The 17,461-nt window shown below is 33.1% G+C and overlaps 2 protein-coding genes across 2 annotated transcripts; both read left to right on the plus strand.

Annotated features, from left to right (window-relative positions):
- Positions 1-1,608: 1,608 nt before the first annotated feature.
- On the plus strand, positions 1,609-2,916 carry LOC125609939. Its single transcript, XM_048781563.1, has one exon. It carries the CDS (start codon positions 1,609-1,611, stop codon positions 2,914-2,916), a length of 1,308 nt encoding a protein of 435 aa, XP_048637520.1.
- A 4,089-nt stretch (positions 2,917-7,005) lies between these two features.
- LOC106351681 (putative respiratory burst oxidase homolog protein J) lies at positions 7,006-13,846 on the plus strand. Its single transcript, XM_013791445.3, has 13 exons — positions 7,006-8,239; positions 8,326-8,488; positions 8,570-8,732; positions 10,009-10,818; positions 11,010-11,105; positions 11,222-11,337; positions 11,431-11,533; positions 11,881-11,984; positions 12,069-12,228; positions 12,323-12,490; positions 12,755-12,883; positions 13,000-13,078; positions 13,478-13,846. The coding sequence occupies exons 1-13, from the start codon at positions 7,807-7,809 to the stop codon at positions 13,585-13,587; spliced, it is 2,634 nt and encodes an 877-aa protein (XP_013646899.1). The 5' UTR covers positions 7,006-7,806; the 3' UTR covers positions 13,588-13,846.
- Positions 13,847-17,461: the final 3,615 nt, after the last annotated feature.

The following is a 17,461-nucleotide window of genomic DNA, read 5'->3' on the forward strand; positions in this document are numbered from 1 at the left end:
TTGTGTAGAACAATATTGGTCCTTTACCCTTGATGTCAATACGAGAGTCGTCTCCGAATCTTACCTTGCCAGTGATGGTCTCGTCTATGCTCTTAAAATACCTCCTATCACCAGTCATGTGATTGCTCGCCCCATTGTCTAGATACCATACCTTATCATTGTCTTTACTTGTCTCAAATATTAGTGGATTAACGCTCTTTTCGTTAAGGTATACTACCTCATGAACCATCAGCTCCTCTGCTTCCGTAGTATCGTTATCTTTTGTTTCAGTCGCCTCTTGCAACTTTAAGAGACGATCAGGACATACTGAAGCAAAGTGTCCCATCTTATCACAACGGAAACACATGATCTTGGACATGTCAAAGGTATCTTGGTAACGATCTTGGTATCTATCATTATATCTTCCTCTGCCTCTTCCTCTATTGTAAGACCGGTTTCCTCGACCACGACTTCTGAAGTTACTATTTTGATCACGGTTGCTGGTGTTCGAGGTAGAGTGTGTGTGCTGAGATTGAGGTTGAGTTTCGTTGCTTGCATACATGAGTTTGCTCTGAGTTTCTTCTTCTTCTTCGTCTTTCACTCTCTCCTCATAAGCTTTAAATCTTCCAACGATATTCTCAAACTTTGCGGTCTTGAGATCGACAAACTGCTCAACTGTTGCAACGAGTTGAATGTACTTCTTGCGTGGGAGGCAAGACATAAATTTCTTTATAAGCTTATGTTCCTCAATAGGTTCTCCTAAAGCGGTTGCTTTGGATGACAATTCGGTCAATTTTCCAGCAATATCATCAATGGTGTCTTTGTCTTTCATCTTCAATCTCTCAAGATCAGATGCTAGTGTTTGCAATCTTGCTTCTCGAACTAGATCAGCTCCTAAGTATCGTTCTTTGATAGCATCCCAAACCTCCTTTGCCGTCTCCAAGTTTCCCAATTGTAATATGAGCGTCTCGGGTAGTGCCTGAAATATTAGAGCTGTAGCTAGGTCATTCTTTTCACTATCATCTGATTCATTCTCCACCAGATCCCAAACTTTGTTTATCTTCAACACTAATCTGATCCTTATCGTCCACACCGCATAGTTTGTTTCAGTAAGGACCGGACAACTTATCTTAGAGGATCCTCCTCCTTCTTTTGCCTTTGACACAACAATGTCTCCCATGTTTGTTGTATCGTTAGTTCTTCCCTAGAAGCTCTGATACCAAATATAGTTTCAACTGATTGTAGAATAGGTTTAATAAGAACTTGCTCTCTTATTAATCTCTTGAGAAAATCACTCAAAACTCAAGAACCCTAATATAATCACCTCCAAAATCTCTTCAGGTTGCAACAAGTCTGCAACTTCTTATATAGGGTTATAATTTCCTTTTTCTAATAGACTTAACATTATTAAGGTATTTCCTAATCTTTATAAATAATCAAAACAAGATGAGATTAGGATTACTTGCTCTTCAAGTTACTTCAAGCTTACTTCCAACACCTGCGTAGCAGGTATTATCCTAATGGTGATTTCTTATCGGCTAGTCTGGGATCTAGACCATCTTTGGTCGGATACTGTTGGAAAAAGGACTTCGTCGAGATGTTGGATCAGGGGAGGATATCAATGTGTGGATGGATAAGTGGTTGTTTGATGATGTTCCGAAGGCACCACTGAGGAAACCTGTCCTTTTCAATCTGGACTTGCGTGTTTGTGATCTGATTTGCCCTCAAACTAAGACATGGGACCTGGCAAAGTTACAAGAAAACTTCTTTGATGCGGATATAAAACTGATTTTGAAACAGAAACCGGCTATGGGGGAGAAGGATGCTTACGAGTGGGTGCATAACAGATGGGGAGCATACACAGTGAAGTCGGGGTACTGGTTAGCCTGTTCTTTGGATCAGTCGGAGGTTCGCAAGGAGGCATTGGCAAGACCTTCTCTGAATGAGCTCAGGAGTAAAGTGTGGAAGGTCAATACAGCGCCAAAAATTCGCATTTTCTTGTGGAAAGCTTTATCTAATGCACTATCAGTGACGGATGAGTTGATTGCTAGGGGGATGAAGATTGACTCAAGATGTCAAAGATGTGGTTTTTCGAGTGAATCGATTAATCATATTTTATTTTCTTGTCCGGTTGCGAGGCTACTATGGGCACAAATTGGGTTCCCTTTTCCTCCCAGAGGTTTTGAGAACCGAACTTTACTGGAGAATTTTGCCTATCTACTGGAAATCAAATCGAATAAGGAGCTCCCTGATGCTCTTACTCGTATCTTCCCGTGGGTCCTCTGGATGCTATGGAAAAATAAGAATGCTTTTGAGTTTGAAGGTAAAGAGTACGCAGTTGAGGCTACAGTGGAGAAAATTAAAGATGATGCAAGACAATGGTTTCAGGTTCATCTCCCCACGGTGAACAATGAGGAGACTTGTCGCAGAAGGAATAGTAAGGTGCAGTGGAAAGCTCCTAGTGCTGGTTTTTTAAAGTGCAACGTAGGTGTCGCCTGGACTAAAAGTACTAAACTAGCTGGGGCGGCTTGGTTTGCTCGAGATAGCAGAGGGGTGGTTCAGTTGCATAGCAGGAGAGCTTTTAGTGGAATTGACTCATTAGTAGAAGCTAAACATCTTGCTCTTGTGTGGGCGATTGAAAGCATGGCTTTTCATAAGATAAATAAGGTGTTTTTTGAAGTAGAAGCTCCTGATTTGGTGGGTGCGATTACGAGACCTCGGGCTTGGCCTGCCTTCAGGGGCTATGGTGCGGAGATTCTTGAGGTGTTACAGAGGATAGGTGAGTGGGAGCTGCAGTCTATTTCAAGAGAGGAAAATAAATGTGCTTTCTTGATGGCGAGAAGTGTGACAAAGGAGCAACGCTTACAGTCTTATGTGGCACAAGGAGAGCCGGAATGGTTGAGACGGGTTCTTGATGAAGACAGGGCAAGGAGGTGAGGAACTGTGTGGTGTGTGAAATTACGTTTTCCTTACGTGGGTATGTGAAGGAGCAGGGTTATGGAGGGAAGACTGTGAGTTTACCAGCTATGGAATGATGATAAGGATATGGGTGGGGTTTGTTGGAGCTGTCGACATGGATGAGTTTTTGGCTCGGTTTATGTTTCTATTTTATTTTGATCTTTGATCATTGTCTTTGCTTCTATGCTACTTCTTTTGTTTCTCAGAGTTAAAAAAAAAATAGAGTACATTATTTTTTTTACCATCTTTATTAATATTAAACAAAACCAAGTACAAAGCTCAAAAACAAAAGTAAATTACAGAAAAAAGCCCACAAGAGTAAGACTATTCATTTACTCTATTTTTAAAGTTGAATTTTTTTTATAAATGGTCCCTCACTTTTACAAGTTTTCATTTTTACCTTAATAAAATTATATATTATAACTTTATACTTTTCAATATCATTAAATTCATAAAATTAATAATTAAATTAGCTGAAAATTTAAATGCACTAATAACTTATATTAAACAATAAAATACAACAACATAATAATTAACAAAATAAATATACATAATCCATAATAAAATATAAAAAGATTCAAACTTATCATTCTAGAAATCTACTATAAAAAAATTGTTGGACCTATTAATTAGACTTAACCTATTATATACAACCAATATTCATAACATAACCCTATTACTATATATCAACCATGGTTAGTTACTGATATTCCGAAAACTATGTAAATAAATCGAAAATTTGATAGACAATAACCAATGACTTACGGTTTTACCAAACAAACTTTTACTAATCATATTTTTTTCATATTGTTGTCGTCTCCCGTAAGATGAATTTATCGACTACACATTCATAGATTTTTTTTATTGGAGAAATTGCCAAATATGACCATAACGTGATTTTAAACACAAATGTATACCTTAACTTGAAGCAAATGAAAAACTAACTCAAAAGGCTAGTGAAATTACAAGTCACCTCTTATGACCAAACAATTAAAATTACAAGTCTTTTGGAGGCTTTGTAAGTCTTCTGCAGAAAATCTTCTCATATTGTTGATCTTAAAAATAATTTATAAATTTTATTAAAATTATTTTAATAGGGGAAAATTAAATCATGTATTATAAAGATTTGTAAATGATATAAATTATGATATAGTAAAATTGAAAAGTTTTCAACACATATAAGTGAATGTAGTGAATCATAGTATTCTTTGGTTTAAGGCTTGGTAACATATGTTGTAGTATTGTTTGTATTTTTTAAGGTTAGATTTTGGAAGCTTAACATTTTTGAAAAATTAAAATTTAACCTATATATGTCTAGTTTCGTGTATATTAAACAATTTCAAAATATATTTTAAGTTTAGTGAAGTGTTCTTTTATTTAGTTAGTTATTTCAGTTTAGTGTATAAATTTAGGGTCTATAAGACTTCTTCTGGGCGAGTAGTATATTTAGAGGTAGAAGACTTCTTTAAAAGTCTTCTGAATCGAAAATATGTAACGTAAATGAAATTTTTTTATCTCCATATATAAGGAAAATGTACATATTCTCTATTTTCCTCTCAAATGGCTGCAACAAAAATGTAATGATTCCCAATAAAACTCTCAAACCTCTCTCTAATCTCTTTGAACTTGAAAACATCAAATCTTATATGAATTTTTCATTTTTTTTTGTTTCATCTCACTAATTTATCTTGTTTTTGCAGATTTTATATCATATGGTTCTCATCTTCCACTTCTTTAAACATAAATCTATAAATTTTGGATATCTATTTTTTTTTTTGTTCTATAAAGGTTTTTCAGATATGGGTATTTGAACGTTTTTGGATATACAGGTTTTTTCAGATATGGATTTGGATATGCAAGTTTTCCAGATCAGGGTCAGACTCTAGAAGTCTTCTAAAATATTATACACCAGAAGACTGACTTCATGCTGGAAGTCTTCTCGTGGAGTCTTCTCTCATGTCTCTTCTATCATAACAGATTTGAGCGTTTTGGTAAGTTTCCATGTGTGATTTTTCTTCATTAGGTAACCTCTTGTTGCACAAAGCTCTTACCTTTTTCTCATACTAACACTCTCTAATCTTTTTGAACTTGGGAACACCAAACTTTATATCAATTTTTTATTTTTTTATCTCATGTCTTTCTCACTAATTTATCTTGTTCTTGCAAGTTTTTTATTACATGGTTCTCATCTTCTGCTCTTTTAAAGATATATATATATATATATATATATATATCAATTTTGTGTGTTCTATAAAAATAAATCTATCTAATTTTTACTCATTTTCTCTGTTTTGGAGTCATTTGAACGTTTTTGGATATGCAAGTTTTGAGATCTGAGCCAGATTTTGGAAATCTTCTCGGAAGTCTTCCAAAATATAAGCCCTAGAAGACTTCTACTAGACAGAGTCTTCTAAAACATATTCCCTAGAACACTTTTTGGAAGTCTTCTAATGTAGCTTCTCCCATGTCAAGTGGAGTCCAACTTTATCTTTATGGAGGAATAATCTCTAACTCCATGTATAATAGTTTTATTTATGGCATGTTTTGTGATTTATGTGTGTACTCTTTTAGTTGTACTCTTTTAGTTATATAAATGATTTTTGTGGTAAATATGTTTATGTTTACAATATTATCTTGCCAAAAATATTTGAATTTAATTAAGTTATTGATACAACTTCAATAGCAAAACAAAATAACACAAAAAATTAATCAAATTTACTAAAACTAAGGGAGAAGATTTCTAAGTAAACTTAGTCAAATTAAAAAAATATCAAACATTACATAAGTTCAAACATATAAAACTTTCAATAGAAGTCTTTTGGGAAGTTTTCTCGGAAGCCTTCGGAAGTCTTCCGAAAAATCTTCCGGAAAGTCTTCGGAATTCTTCCGGGAAGTCTTTCAGGAAGTCTTCTCTGAAGACTTTAATTTTAAGCGGGAAAATATAATATAAGTGGGAAATTAAAATTTAGGCGGAAAACTTAAAGTTTAAGTGAAAATTAAAATTTTAAATCTCATGAAAATTTAAAAGCATATCTTATGATCTAAGAAGACATATTAAACCATATAACTTGATAATCTTGAAGTTAGTTAACATTTTTGAAAGTTTAAAAAATATCTTAAAGTTACTTAACAAATTTACAAAAAGCTAACGTAAAAGACTTCAGTGGAAATCTTCTCGAATTAGCTAGAAACATTAATAAAAATGTATATTGCTAACCTCATAATTAAAATCAATTAAGTTATGAATTTCAATCAGGAGCCCCAATATCGAGTAATATACATGAATTAACAAGAAAATGTTAAAAACCCTTTATAATTTTAGAGAAAATGAAAGTTTATTAAACATTGACGTAGAAGACTTCCACAGAAGTCGTCCAACAAAAGACTTCCAAGAAGTCTTACATTTAGGTCATTTTTCCAATTGAAAATTTACAAAGGAAGACTTCCATAAAAGTCTACTCTACATCAGACTTTTTTGGGAGTCTACTCTACAACAGATTTCTTTGGGAGTCTTCCTTTATAAATATCGGCTTACTTTTGTTTTTGAAAAAAATCTCAAAATACCAGAGAAGACTTACCGGTAAGTAGTCTATGATAAAAATGTTAGTTTTGCAATTGACCGATTTGTGTCAGAAATTTGACTTTTTCTAGAAAACTTACATGGAAGTCTTCCATAAAAAAAATTAAACTTAAATATTACATTAACTATACGACTTACATAGAAGTCTTCTCAGGTTCTTTTTGCAATTGAAAAATAAAACTAAAATATTTAATTTTAATTAGACGAATTCCATGTAAGTCTTCCGGCAGAAGACTTACACGAAAGTTTTCTGTGATAACCAAGGTTTGAACAGAATCTCGAAAAAAATTCTGGAAGGCTTCCGTGTAATTCATCTTCCGGATGACTTATATGAAAGTCATCTAATTAAAATTAAATATTTAAGTTTTATTTTTCAATTGCAAAAGTAACCTGATACGACTTTCACCAACAGTAAGAAAACTTCCACCGAGAGTTCAGAAGACTTACATGGAAGTCTTACACCGGAAGACTTCCATGTAAGTCATCTAGATAAAGTTAAACTTCTGACACAATCCGGTCAATTGCAAAACTAACTTTTGAACTTTAGACGACTTACTATTATGTCTTCTCTCGTATTTTCGAGATCTTTTTGCTTACAAAGAAAAATTGAAAGATTTCTTTGTCGACGACCGGTTACGGCCGGTGAAGCCCACAAAAGAAAATCTATAATGGCCCATAACACAACACAAACACGAAGCCCATAACAGAACATATTTAACAAAAAAAAGCGTGGGTCCCACAACTTGCTGACGTGGTGCTTCAAAAAAGAGAAAACTGTCTCATTATATTATAGATCAGATATGGTTCGTGTTATGTCTAACACCTTTAGTTAATAACGGGTTTATTTCTTAAATTTGTTTTGAAAACATTGATCTATTGTGTGTATAAGTTTCCATTCGTTCGATATTTCATTATACTTGTAGCGACTTTTGTGTGATTGACCTAAAAGTTTAACTTTCCTTGGGAAATTCTATATTTAGTAACTTTTGATGTGTCACTCTTCCCAACCAAATAGACTACGCATAATGCTACAAACAACACAAAATGAGGAGGCTATTCTTAGTCTTAGCTCGTAAAATTACCTACGCGAAATCTCCAAAAAAGAATAGGAGCAAGAATTCACAAGAACAAAGAGAGAACGAGAGAGAAAAATATAAAGATCTCTCATGATACTTTACCAACCAAAAAACAAGGATCTATTCGGCCAGAAGAACAAAAAGTAGTAGAAGTGAATATCCTCATGAGCGTTTACAGGTAAATCATCGGAGAAAAAGAAGCTATAAGCCAATATGAAAAACAACAGGAACGTAGATTCCTCGAAACAGATGTTAGAGGGCGTCGAGATAGATCCAAATGGCGAAAACACAACCAATAGCAATAATGCCGAGAGTAGTGGAGGTGGGATCTTGAAAAATGTGTCGAGGAATCTCGGTGTGGGATCAATAATCAGATCGATTAAAAAGAGCGGTAATCTCGGTCTTCATAACACGAGGAAGAGCGGAAACTTGGGGCCTACGCTACCTGTTGCCCTAGAAAAGAAACAAGGGCCACAAAGAGTTGAGAGGACCACGTCTAGTGCGGCTAGGGGACTACAGAGTCTCCGGTTCCTTGATCGGACCGTCACAGGACGGGAACGTGACTCATGGAGATCCATCGAGAACCGTTTCAATCAGTTCGCCGTTGATGGAAAGCTTCCCAAGGAAAAATTTGGCATTTGCATCGGTATAACTATAGATACTTTGATTTTTTCACGTGACCATATAATATTTTGGATTTTATAATAATGTGTGTGTGTGTGTGTGTGTAAGGAATGGGAGATACATTGGAGTTTGCGGGAGAAGTATACGAAGCATTGAGTAGGAGAAGACAAATGAACACCGAAAATGGGATCGATAAAGAACAATTGAAGCTCTTTTGGGAAGATATGATCAAGAAAGATCTAGATTGTCGCCTCCAGATCTTCTTTGACATGTAAAACCAAATTTTGTTCTTTTGGCTTCATTATGAAAAAAAAAAATATAGCAAATGAATTAATTAACAGTTGTGGTTTAGGTGTGACAAGGACGGAGATGGGAAGCTAACAGAAGAAGAGGTTAAAGAGGTGATGGTCTTGAGTGCATCGGCTAATAGGCTCGCGAATCTCAAGAAGAACGCTGCGTCTTATGCTTCTTTGATCATGGAGGAACTTGACCCTGATCACCATGGTTACATTGAGGTTTCCATCTTATTGTCATTTTCATCCTCAAACTAGATCAACTGGCTAATGAGATTAACGGTTCATAATATATTAGCCCTTTTAACATCCACATTCATAGTTTTGGAGCTAGGCTTTGATCAATCAATTCGAAGTTATCAATCATATGATAAAAATTAAGTTAACAGAATTATGAAACCTGATCGACCAGCTAAAACAAACTATGTATGTTTTAGACCAAAAAAATTAGCATTCACCAACTTTATTTCCGTTTTAGATTTAAACCAAATTTAATGTTTTGATTAGAAATCATTTTTACTAAGAATTTGTTACATTATTTTTTGTAGTGGTTGGTTTTGGTTTAATCCACAAAATAAATTTTCATTTTAATATAAAACTAGATCTCGATCTGCGCAACCGCACGGGTTTTTGTTTTCAATTATTTTTATATAATTTTTTTTTCAATTCTAAATTGATATATATTATAATATATATATATGTATATCAAATTTTGAAACATAATAAGTTTACGGTATATTTTTTTCATTGAATAGATTTTTTCAAACTTTCACATGTATTTGTATCTTTTTCTATATCTATATATATTTGGATTATTATTTCATTATTAAAATTGTAACTATATATATAAAGATTAGTAAAATATTGTTTTATTGTCATATTCAAAGATATTATAATATTTTACAAATTTAGAAAGTTAAAAAAAAATTAAACTTTTCGCTTCATAGATTTATATTATCGAGTAAATAATTAAACATTTAGTTTTTGTTTAATTTTTAAAATAAACTATATAGTTTTAAATTTGTTTTCATTGGTTTAATATAGTAAATATTAATCATTGTAAGATAATATGAGTTTTCTTATTTTAAAAAAAAACTTTATAATTTTAAAAGTTAACATCGACAAATATTAAAATAATTAACATATGGAAGTATAATATTACAACATTAAATTATATCTATTTAATTTATACAATCCATAATTTCAATGGATCATCTATTGTTTAAATCCAATTATTGATAGCCTAATAAAAATTTCTGGTATGCACAAAATTTAAATGATAAAATTAGAGATTAAATGTAAGATACTTTCTAGGAATATGTCTGTCAATTTTTTTAAAAAATCACACATGAATCAAGGTTGTGACTTATGTTTTAATATATAAGATAGGTTTTGAAAAACATAAACAATAATTTGTTTTGAAACTCAAAAGTAAAATAAAGGCTATTGCAGTAAATATATGTTCACTCTGACAGTTGTATAAATTTACATGAACCAGATGTGGCAACTCGAGGTGCTATTAACAGGAATGGTAGCAAACCCTGCAGACAACAAAAAGATGGTGAGGAAATCTGAAACGCTAACGCGAGCCATGATCCCTGAACGTTACAGAACGCCAACGAGCAAGTACGTTTCAGTAACCGCTGAGCTAATGCTCGAACACTGGAAGAAGATTTGGGTCGTTATATTGTGGCTCGTTGTCAACGCCTGCCTCTTCACTTGGAAATACACCGAGTTCTCATCGAACCCTCTTTATAACATTGCGGGGCGTTGCGTTTCCGTCGCTAAAGGAACCGCCGAAATGCTCAAATTCAACATGGCTTTGGTCTTGGTCCCCGTTTTACGAAGAACCCTAACGTTCCTCAGGTCTTCTTTCTTGAGCCACGTGATCCCATTCGACGATAATATCAACTTCCACAAGTTGATAGCCGTGGCGATCGCACTCACTTCCTTGCTACACACGGCACTACACTTGCTATGCAACTACCCCAGGCTAAGCACTTGTCCTTACGACGTGTACTCTGAGTACGGAGGAAAACTCTTGGGGCACAAGCAACCCACCTATTTAGGTCTAATGCTAACCCCGGTTACGGTTACGGGACTTCTGATGATCGTCTTCATGTGTATCTCTTTCACGCTCGCCATGCATTACTTCAGAAGGAACATTGTGAAATTGCCTAAGCCGTTTAATGTTCTTGCTGGATTTAATTCATTTTGGTATGCTCATCATTTGCTGGTTGTTGTCTACGCTCTTCTCATCATTCATGGTTACATTCTTATCATCGAGAAGCCGTGGTACCAAAAGACGGTATGTTTGTTATATACAAAAGCCAATGTACGTTAGTATTAATTAAGTATAAACTGAACATATACTCTCTCTTTTTTTTTAAATTAGCTAAACGTTAATGACTTTTGTGTGTGTTATTTTTTTTTCTTTTTAAGTAACATTTTTTTTTTGTAACTGTTTAAGTAACATTTTTGTTGTGTGCAAGAATTTAGACATGGATGTACGTGGCTGTACCTATGGTGTTGTACGCGAGCGAAAGGCTTTTCTCGCGAGTTCAAGAACACAACCATCGTGTCCACATTATCAAGGTAAGTTAATTAAGAAAGTTATTGTTTTCATTTAACATTATTAAATTATAAATGTATGAAGTATAACTATCGCTATTTTTATTGTGTTTGCTTTCCTCGTGATTTTTTGTGCCTAGGCTATCGTATATTCAGGTAATGTTCTTGCACTCTATATGACAAAACCTCAAGGGTTCAAGTACAAAAGTGGCATGTACATGTTTGTCAAGTGCCCGGACATCTCCAAATTCGAATGGTAAGAATACTTTTTCTTAAAGAAAATGTAACCAATCATTATATTATAACTTCGCAAAATAAATATTATGTTTCCATCATTTTAATGTTCTAGGCATCCATTCTCTGTCACTTCTGCACCCGGAGATGAATATTTGAGCGTTCATATAAGAGCATTGGGAGATTGGACAAGTGAACTTAGAAACAGATTTGCCGAGGTAACTTCTATTTTTAACATCTGATTTTGTAAATCATATGACGTATGATTGTATGAACATGGCCTCGAAATAGTAGTTCGTGAATACAAATAGAATGTACGTATATAACACATAGATAAGTTTGTTTTTGTCCGATTTGAGCAAACTTGTCGGTTAGTCTGTTATTGGTCCCGTCATGTATGATTCACTTGGGCACTTGAGCCTCATTGACCAAGTTATTCATGTAATCGTGCCAATTTGAATTAGTCTGTTTCGTCTAAAGATATTTTACCCTTTTTATCAATTTACAACAATAACGGTTTTTAACCCAAATTAAAGGTTAAAGAGTTAACTCTTGTTTCTTGTAGACATGCGAGCCACCTCAAGCATCGAAACCTGGTCCAAATAATCTTGTTAGGATGGAAACAAGAGCAAGAGGTGAAAATCCTCACATTGAAGAATCGCAAATCTTGTAAGTAAAAATCTTTTATCACCCGATCAATTGAGGTTGTTCTTGCATTAGATGATTGAAACATAATAACATCCGATTCACCAGATTTCCACAAATATTCATCAAAGGACCATATGGTGCTCCGGCACAAAATTATGAGAAATTCGATATCCTTTTGTTGATCGGGCTAGGGATTGGTGCAACCCCATTCATAAGTATCCTAAAAGACATGCTGAATAATCTCAAACCTGGTACTCCAAAACCCGTAAGTAATATATGACCATATTAAAAAGTTTTTGAAGAAAGGAAGAGCATACAGATCAGTAATGGGGTGTGGTTTTGAAAATTTGAAAATGTAGGGGCAAAGGGGCGAAGGAAGTGTAGGAAGTGAGAGCTTAGGAGGATCTAGTGTAAATGGAGGTAGGAAGTTTCCACAAAGAGCATATTTTTATTGGGTGACAAGAGAACAAGCTTCTTTCGAATGGTTCAAAGGAGTTATGGATGATATCGCCGTGTATGACAAAAACGTAAGTTATTATGTTAATTTAGTCTTTACTACACAAATACCATAAAATACCACATAAATATGATCTTCTTATAATTTTTGTTTATATCATATATTATATATAATATCTTACATATTTCGGATAGTCTACTAATAAGTTCAAGTAGTAATTAGTAACATCTTAATTCTTAGACCAAAAATATTAATTATGTTATGAACATTGAACATGTGTTTTTTTTGTTATCTATTACTTAATTTAAATGAGTTTGTCTATTTGTATTGGCAGAATGTGATAGAAATGCATAACTACTTAACAAGTATGTACGAAGCAGGAGATGCAAGATCTGCTCTAATCGCTATGGTTCAAAAACTTCAACATGCCAAAAACGGTGTTGACATTGTTTCTGAGAGCCGAGTATGTTTTCTTTTTCTTTTCTTTTTTTCTTTGTTGTCCACTAACAATTTTATTAACCTTTAGTTATATACTTATAATTTATCGGTACTAAAACGGATGAGTACAATCTGATTTAGATACGAACACATTTTGCAAGACCCAATTGGAGGAAGGTTTTCTCTGAATTGTCAAGCAAGCACGAAACTTCTCGCATAGGTAATATGCGTTCTCTTATTTTTTTTCTTTGGTATTACAGGTAAAATGTTTTGTGTGGCCCTCATTAATTAACTATCATTCCATGTACGTATGAAACTTAGAGAATTTTTCAAGTCTTTACCTTTATGCTGTATTTTATTAATCAATTAATTGCATTGTATGAAAATTAGTATGGTCGTTCTTGCAAAATTGCTTAAGAAAAATTCAAAAGAAAATTAAAGTTTAAAATAAACTAGAAAACTCTATCAATAATAGTAATATCTCGCCATATTTTTCTTTGAACATTTCTACCTAGAATTGGCCTTTAGTTAGGGTATAAATCCGAGACGTTTTGATTATAAAATAGCTAGTTTTCTCGTTGCAGTTATTTATGACAAACCTGAATTTGTATGGTTTCAGGCGTATTCTACTGTGGAAGTCCAGCGCTTGTCCGACCATTGAATTCACTTTGTCAGGAGTTTAGTCTCGAGTCGTCCACTCGCTTTACTTTCCACAAAGAGAATTTCTGACATTTTTCCCCCTAAAATGTTTTCGGTTAAGTAAAACAACAAATTTTTGAATTCAATTATTCATTTGGTTATAAGGACATGTTGTAGTTTAGTTGGTTGAATGAAGTATGCTCTATAGCACTAGTTTCAGTCAACTCTAACAGTAATTGTCCTTCAGACGTCAATACCATAGTTCAAAATTTCAAATCACATGTGACATGTACGTAGTATTTTCTTAAGTAATGTATATATACATATATGTACATATTATGATCTTTTTACGTAATTATGAATTATCTATAACAAACAAGAAAACAGTTGATATACATGCATATTTTCTAAGAGTTTATAGTGAGATATTATAGTATTAATTATTGACTATAAACATAACAAATTTGATATGTAATGTTGACTAATGTTGTCAGTATACACAGATGGGACATTTATAAAAAATATAGATAGATAAATCTAGGGCTAGGCAATAAATCAGAATCCGAAGAACCGAACCGAATTCAATCCAAAAATAGTACCAAACCCAAACCAAAATTTGTTAAATATTTGAAGGGGTTCAAAATTTTGGTATTTAGAGAACCAGAATCGAGCCCGAACCAAACCGAAGTATTTTAAGTATCCGAATATATCCAAAATAGATTTATATACTTAAATATATTAATTATTTTTAGATTTAATATATAAAAATATCCAAAATATATAAGATATTTTAAAGTCCAAAATAATAAAAAAATATATACAAATCGTTATAAGTAAATGTCTAAAATAGCTAAACAATACTCTTTTTTTTTTGGACATCAAACATTCACAGACTCATGTTGACTCTGTAAACCAATGTGACAACTCTACATCCATGTGTACGACGAAAAACGGTTGTGTTCGAGTACTGTGTACCAAGCGATCCGCCTTTATGTTTTCCGTCCTTGGAACATGAACGATATATGAGTTGATGAAGCTTCTTCTCAAGAGCTTAATATCTTCCAGGTAACTTTCAAATACGAGCCATTTTTATGGTTCTGAAACCTTCTTCACCAATTGAGAACAATCCATAGCAACGTAACCCTAAATTGTCTTAGATTTCTCATGCTTTCCATGGCCCAAATGAGTGCCTCCATCTCCGCATGAAGAGGTGAGAGACATGCCCTTACATTCCTGGCCCCTAACAAACCCTAAAACCCCGGTAGCGTGCTGAACCAGCCTTGTCCTGAAAATAAATCTTTTATCCTTCCAAGAACCGTCTATGTAACACCATCTTCCTGTAGTCCTTGAATTCGGTATGTTCTGTGCCTCATGTACCAACATGGGAGTATTTATTACATGTGCCTCAGCCCAAAGTGTTGATTCCAATTCTGCTAAATTAAGCGTTTCTCTCGGATCAATATCAAGGTTACTGAAAATTTTATTATTCCGGGCCTTCCAAATGTATCATAATTTCCATGCAAACTGATGATCCTCCATTTTTGGGGTAACTCTCCAAAACAAATGGTCCATATTAGCAAAAAGCGAGCCAATAGAAAAAAAGTTTGGGTTCGATGGGATCTTAGATAGTGTCCACACCTGCCGTGCCGGGGGAGACTCAAAGAACACATGATTTATTGATTCCTCCGGATCTCCGCACCTTGCACAACATGTATCTCCTTGTATGCCTCTCGCTCTTAGATTTTTTGTAACCGCTATACAACCTGTCAGCAGCTGCCATAAAAATGTTTTAACTTTAGAGGACACTTCACTTTCCAGCAGAATGTCTTAAGTATATCCACATTGGGTTCATAAAATCCTGGTAGTTTTTCCTTGTGAGGATATATCCTTTCTATTTGATACCATGATTGAACCGTGTATTTTTCATTATTAGTGAAATGCCATCCATTCCTATCTTCCATCTGATTCCTACTCAAAGGAATACTTTCAATCATTTTTGCATCATGTGATTCCACCAAAGTCCTAATTGCCTGTTAATTCCATGTTCGGGATTCCTGATTAATAAGAGAATCCACTGTGAGGTCCGGGTAACTGTTATGAAAGTTTTTGTTAGCTGGTCTCGGGCGAGTGGATGGGATCCATGGGTCATTCCAAACTGAAATAGATGACCCTGTTCCAACCCATTTAATTAGTCATTTACAAACCAGAGATCTAGCTAAACAATACTCAAACACTAAAAATATTAAAAATATCTATTAACTTTTTATCAAAATATTCAAGCTAAAGCATTTTATATGTTAAGTTTAGGTATTTTGCAAACATTATTCAAAATTATATGTAATATATGATTTTATTTTAAAATTTTGGAAAATTTAAAGTATATATGAATTAAAAAATTTTAAAATAATTTAAAACAGGTTATCTGAACCCGAACAAAACCCGCAAAAGTCCAAATCGAATCCGAACCAAAATTTATAAATACCCTGTTGAGCTGAAATCTGTATCTCCAAATACTCGAAACCTGAATAGACCCGAACTGAACCCGAACGGGTACTCGAACGATCATACATCACACCAGTTAATATATATATATATATATTTATATATATATATACTAATACTAATTCTTTAAACATTATTTACCAAGTGATTTTTAAAAGTTTGCCTATATATGTCATCACCACATTTATTTTTATTAGAAAAAGATATATCTTAGTAAAAATGATGACATAGAATGAATCTAATTGTGAATAAACATTTGCATTTAATATTAATTTATATTTTTGGTAAGTTATTAGAATATAGATTTTCATTGAGTATGGAAGAGATGGATTTCCCGTTTACAGCAACAATGATCCACAAAATTGGGTCAGTATTTTATGGTTACCAAAACAAAATTCTTGGCAATCTCGCAACACACAAGAAGTTGAACTTAGGAAGCCGAGGGAGAGCTTGAACTATATCTCTGTTTGGTTTTAATATTTGTTATTCGGTTTAGTTTAATTATAACCATTGTCATGAAATATAATCTGGTAGCATTTGTTAATAACCGTATAAATATAATATCTTTATAATATATTTATCTTTATGTTGATTACTTATTTATATTCCTTCAAGCAACCTCACACTATGAATGTCTTAAATGCCTCGTGTAATATATGGGTCTCACTGTAAAAACCTTTTTAAAGTAAAACTATACTTTGACTCTCGCACCCACGTGGATGTTATTTTAGTTTGTAATGTAAGTGAGAGGAAAAAGCATGTTTTCTCTCTGCGAGTTGTCCCTAGGTGGGTGTAGCTATTGTTGCTTGTAGCTGCTTAGATCCCTTGATTTAGGCATATTTATAATTTTTTTGGTTAGTATGTTTTGGTATATGTTTTATCCTGTTCATATTGTATTGTTGTTAGATCCAAAAATATATTAGATATTATATAAGCTATTTATTCTTCAATTTGGTCATTTTTTATTTTTTTTTACAATATTTGGCTTGGAAAAAATTATATTATATTGTTTATGAACCTAGCAAATTAGTCTTTTTAAATTTACCACAATATATATTTTTAAAAAAAAAATTTATATATTTTGTTAATTTATATTATTGGAAATCAATGTCTCACCATTTTTATATGCCAAATAAATTTCAAATTACAACACTCATAAGTTTATTAATTTGAAGTAATTTTTAACATTAAAATTTTATTTCTTATTAATGTGAAAATATATTTAAAAATTATATTAATTATGAAAAAGTGATATATATAAATAACATAATTATATTAACTCCTTTTCATAATTATATTAACTCCTTTTCATAATTATATTAACTCTTAACAGCAAAAAACATATTTCAACCTCCAAAAATCTATTTTATGAAGATAATGGGCCTAAAGATAGAATGATAGATTGATGGCCTGAATATCTAACAGCCGGCCCATTTAGAAAGTTAACTAATTAGCGTAAGAA

Source organism: Brassica napus, chromosome A6, assembly GCF_020379485.1.
Source record: "Brassica napus cultivar Da-Ae chromosome A6, Da-Ae, whole genome shotgun sequence".
NCBI classification, from domain to species: domain Eukaryota; kingdom Viridiplantae; phylum Streptophyta; class Magnoliopsida; order Brassicales; family Brassicaceae; genus Brassica; species Brassica napus.

Excerpts from the sequence above, each read along its gene's own strand:
- LOC125609939 (XM_048781563.1), top strand. The coding sequence starts at position 1,609 with ATGGATAAGTGGTTGTTTGATGATGTTCCGAAGGCACCACTGAGGAAA.
- LOC106351681 (XM_013791445.3), top strand. The coding sequence starts at position 7,807 with ATGAAAAACAACAGGAACGTAGATTCCTCGAAACAGATGTTAGAGGGC. Across the intron at positions 11,106-11,221 it reads ATCGTGTCCACATTATCAAG|GCTATCGTATATTCAGGTAA; the intron begins GTAAGTTAATTA and ends TTTTGTGCCTAG. Across the intron at positions 11,338-11,430 it reads GACATCTCCAAATTCGAATG|GCATCCATTCTCTGTCACTT; the intron begins GTAAGAATACTT and ends TTAATGTTCTAG.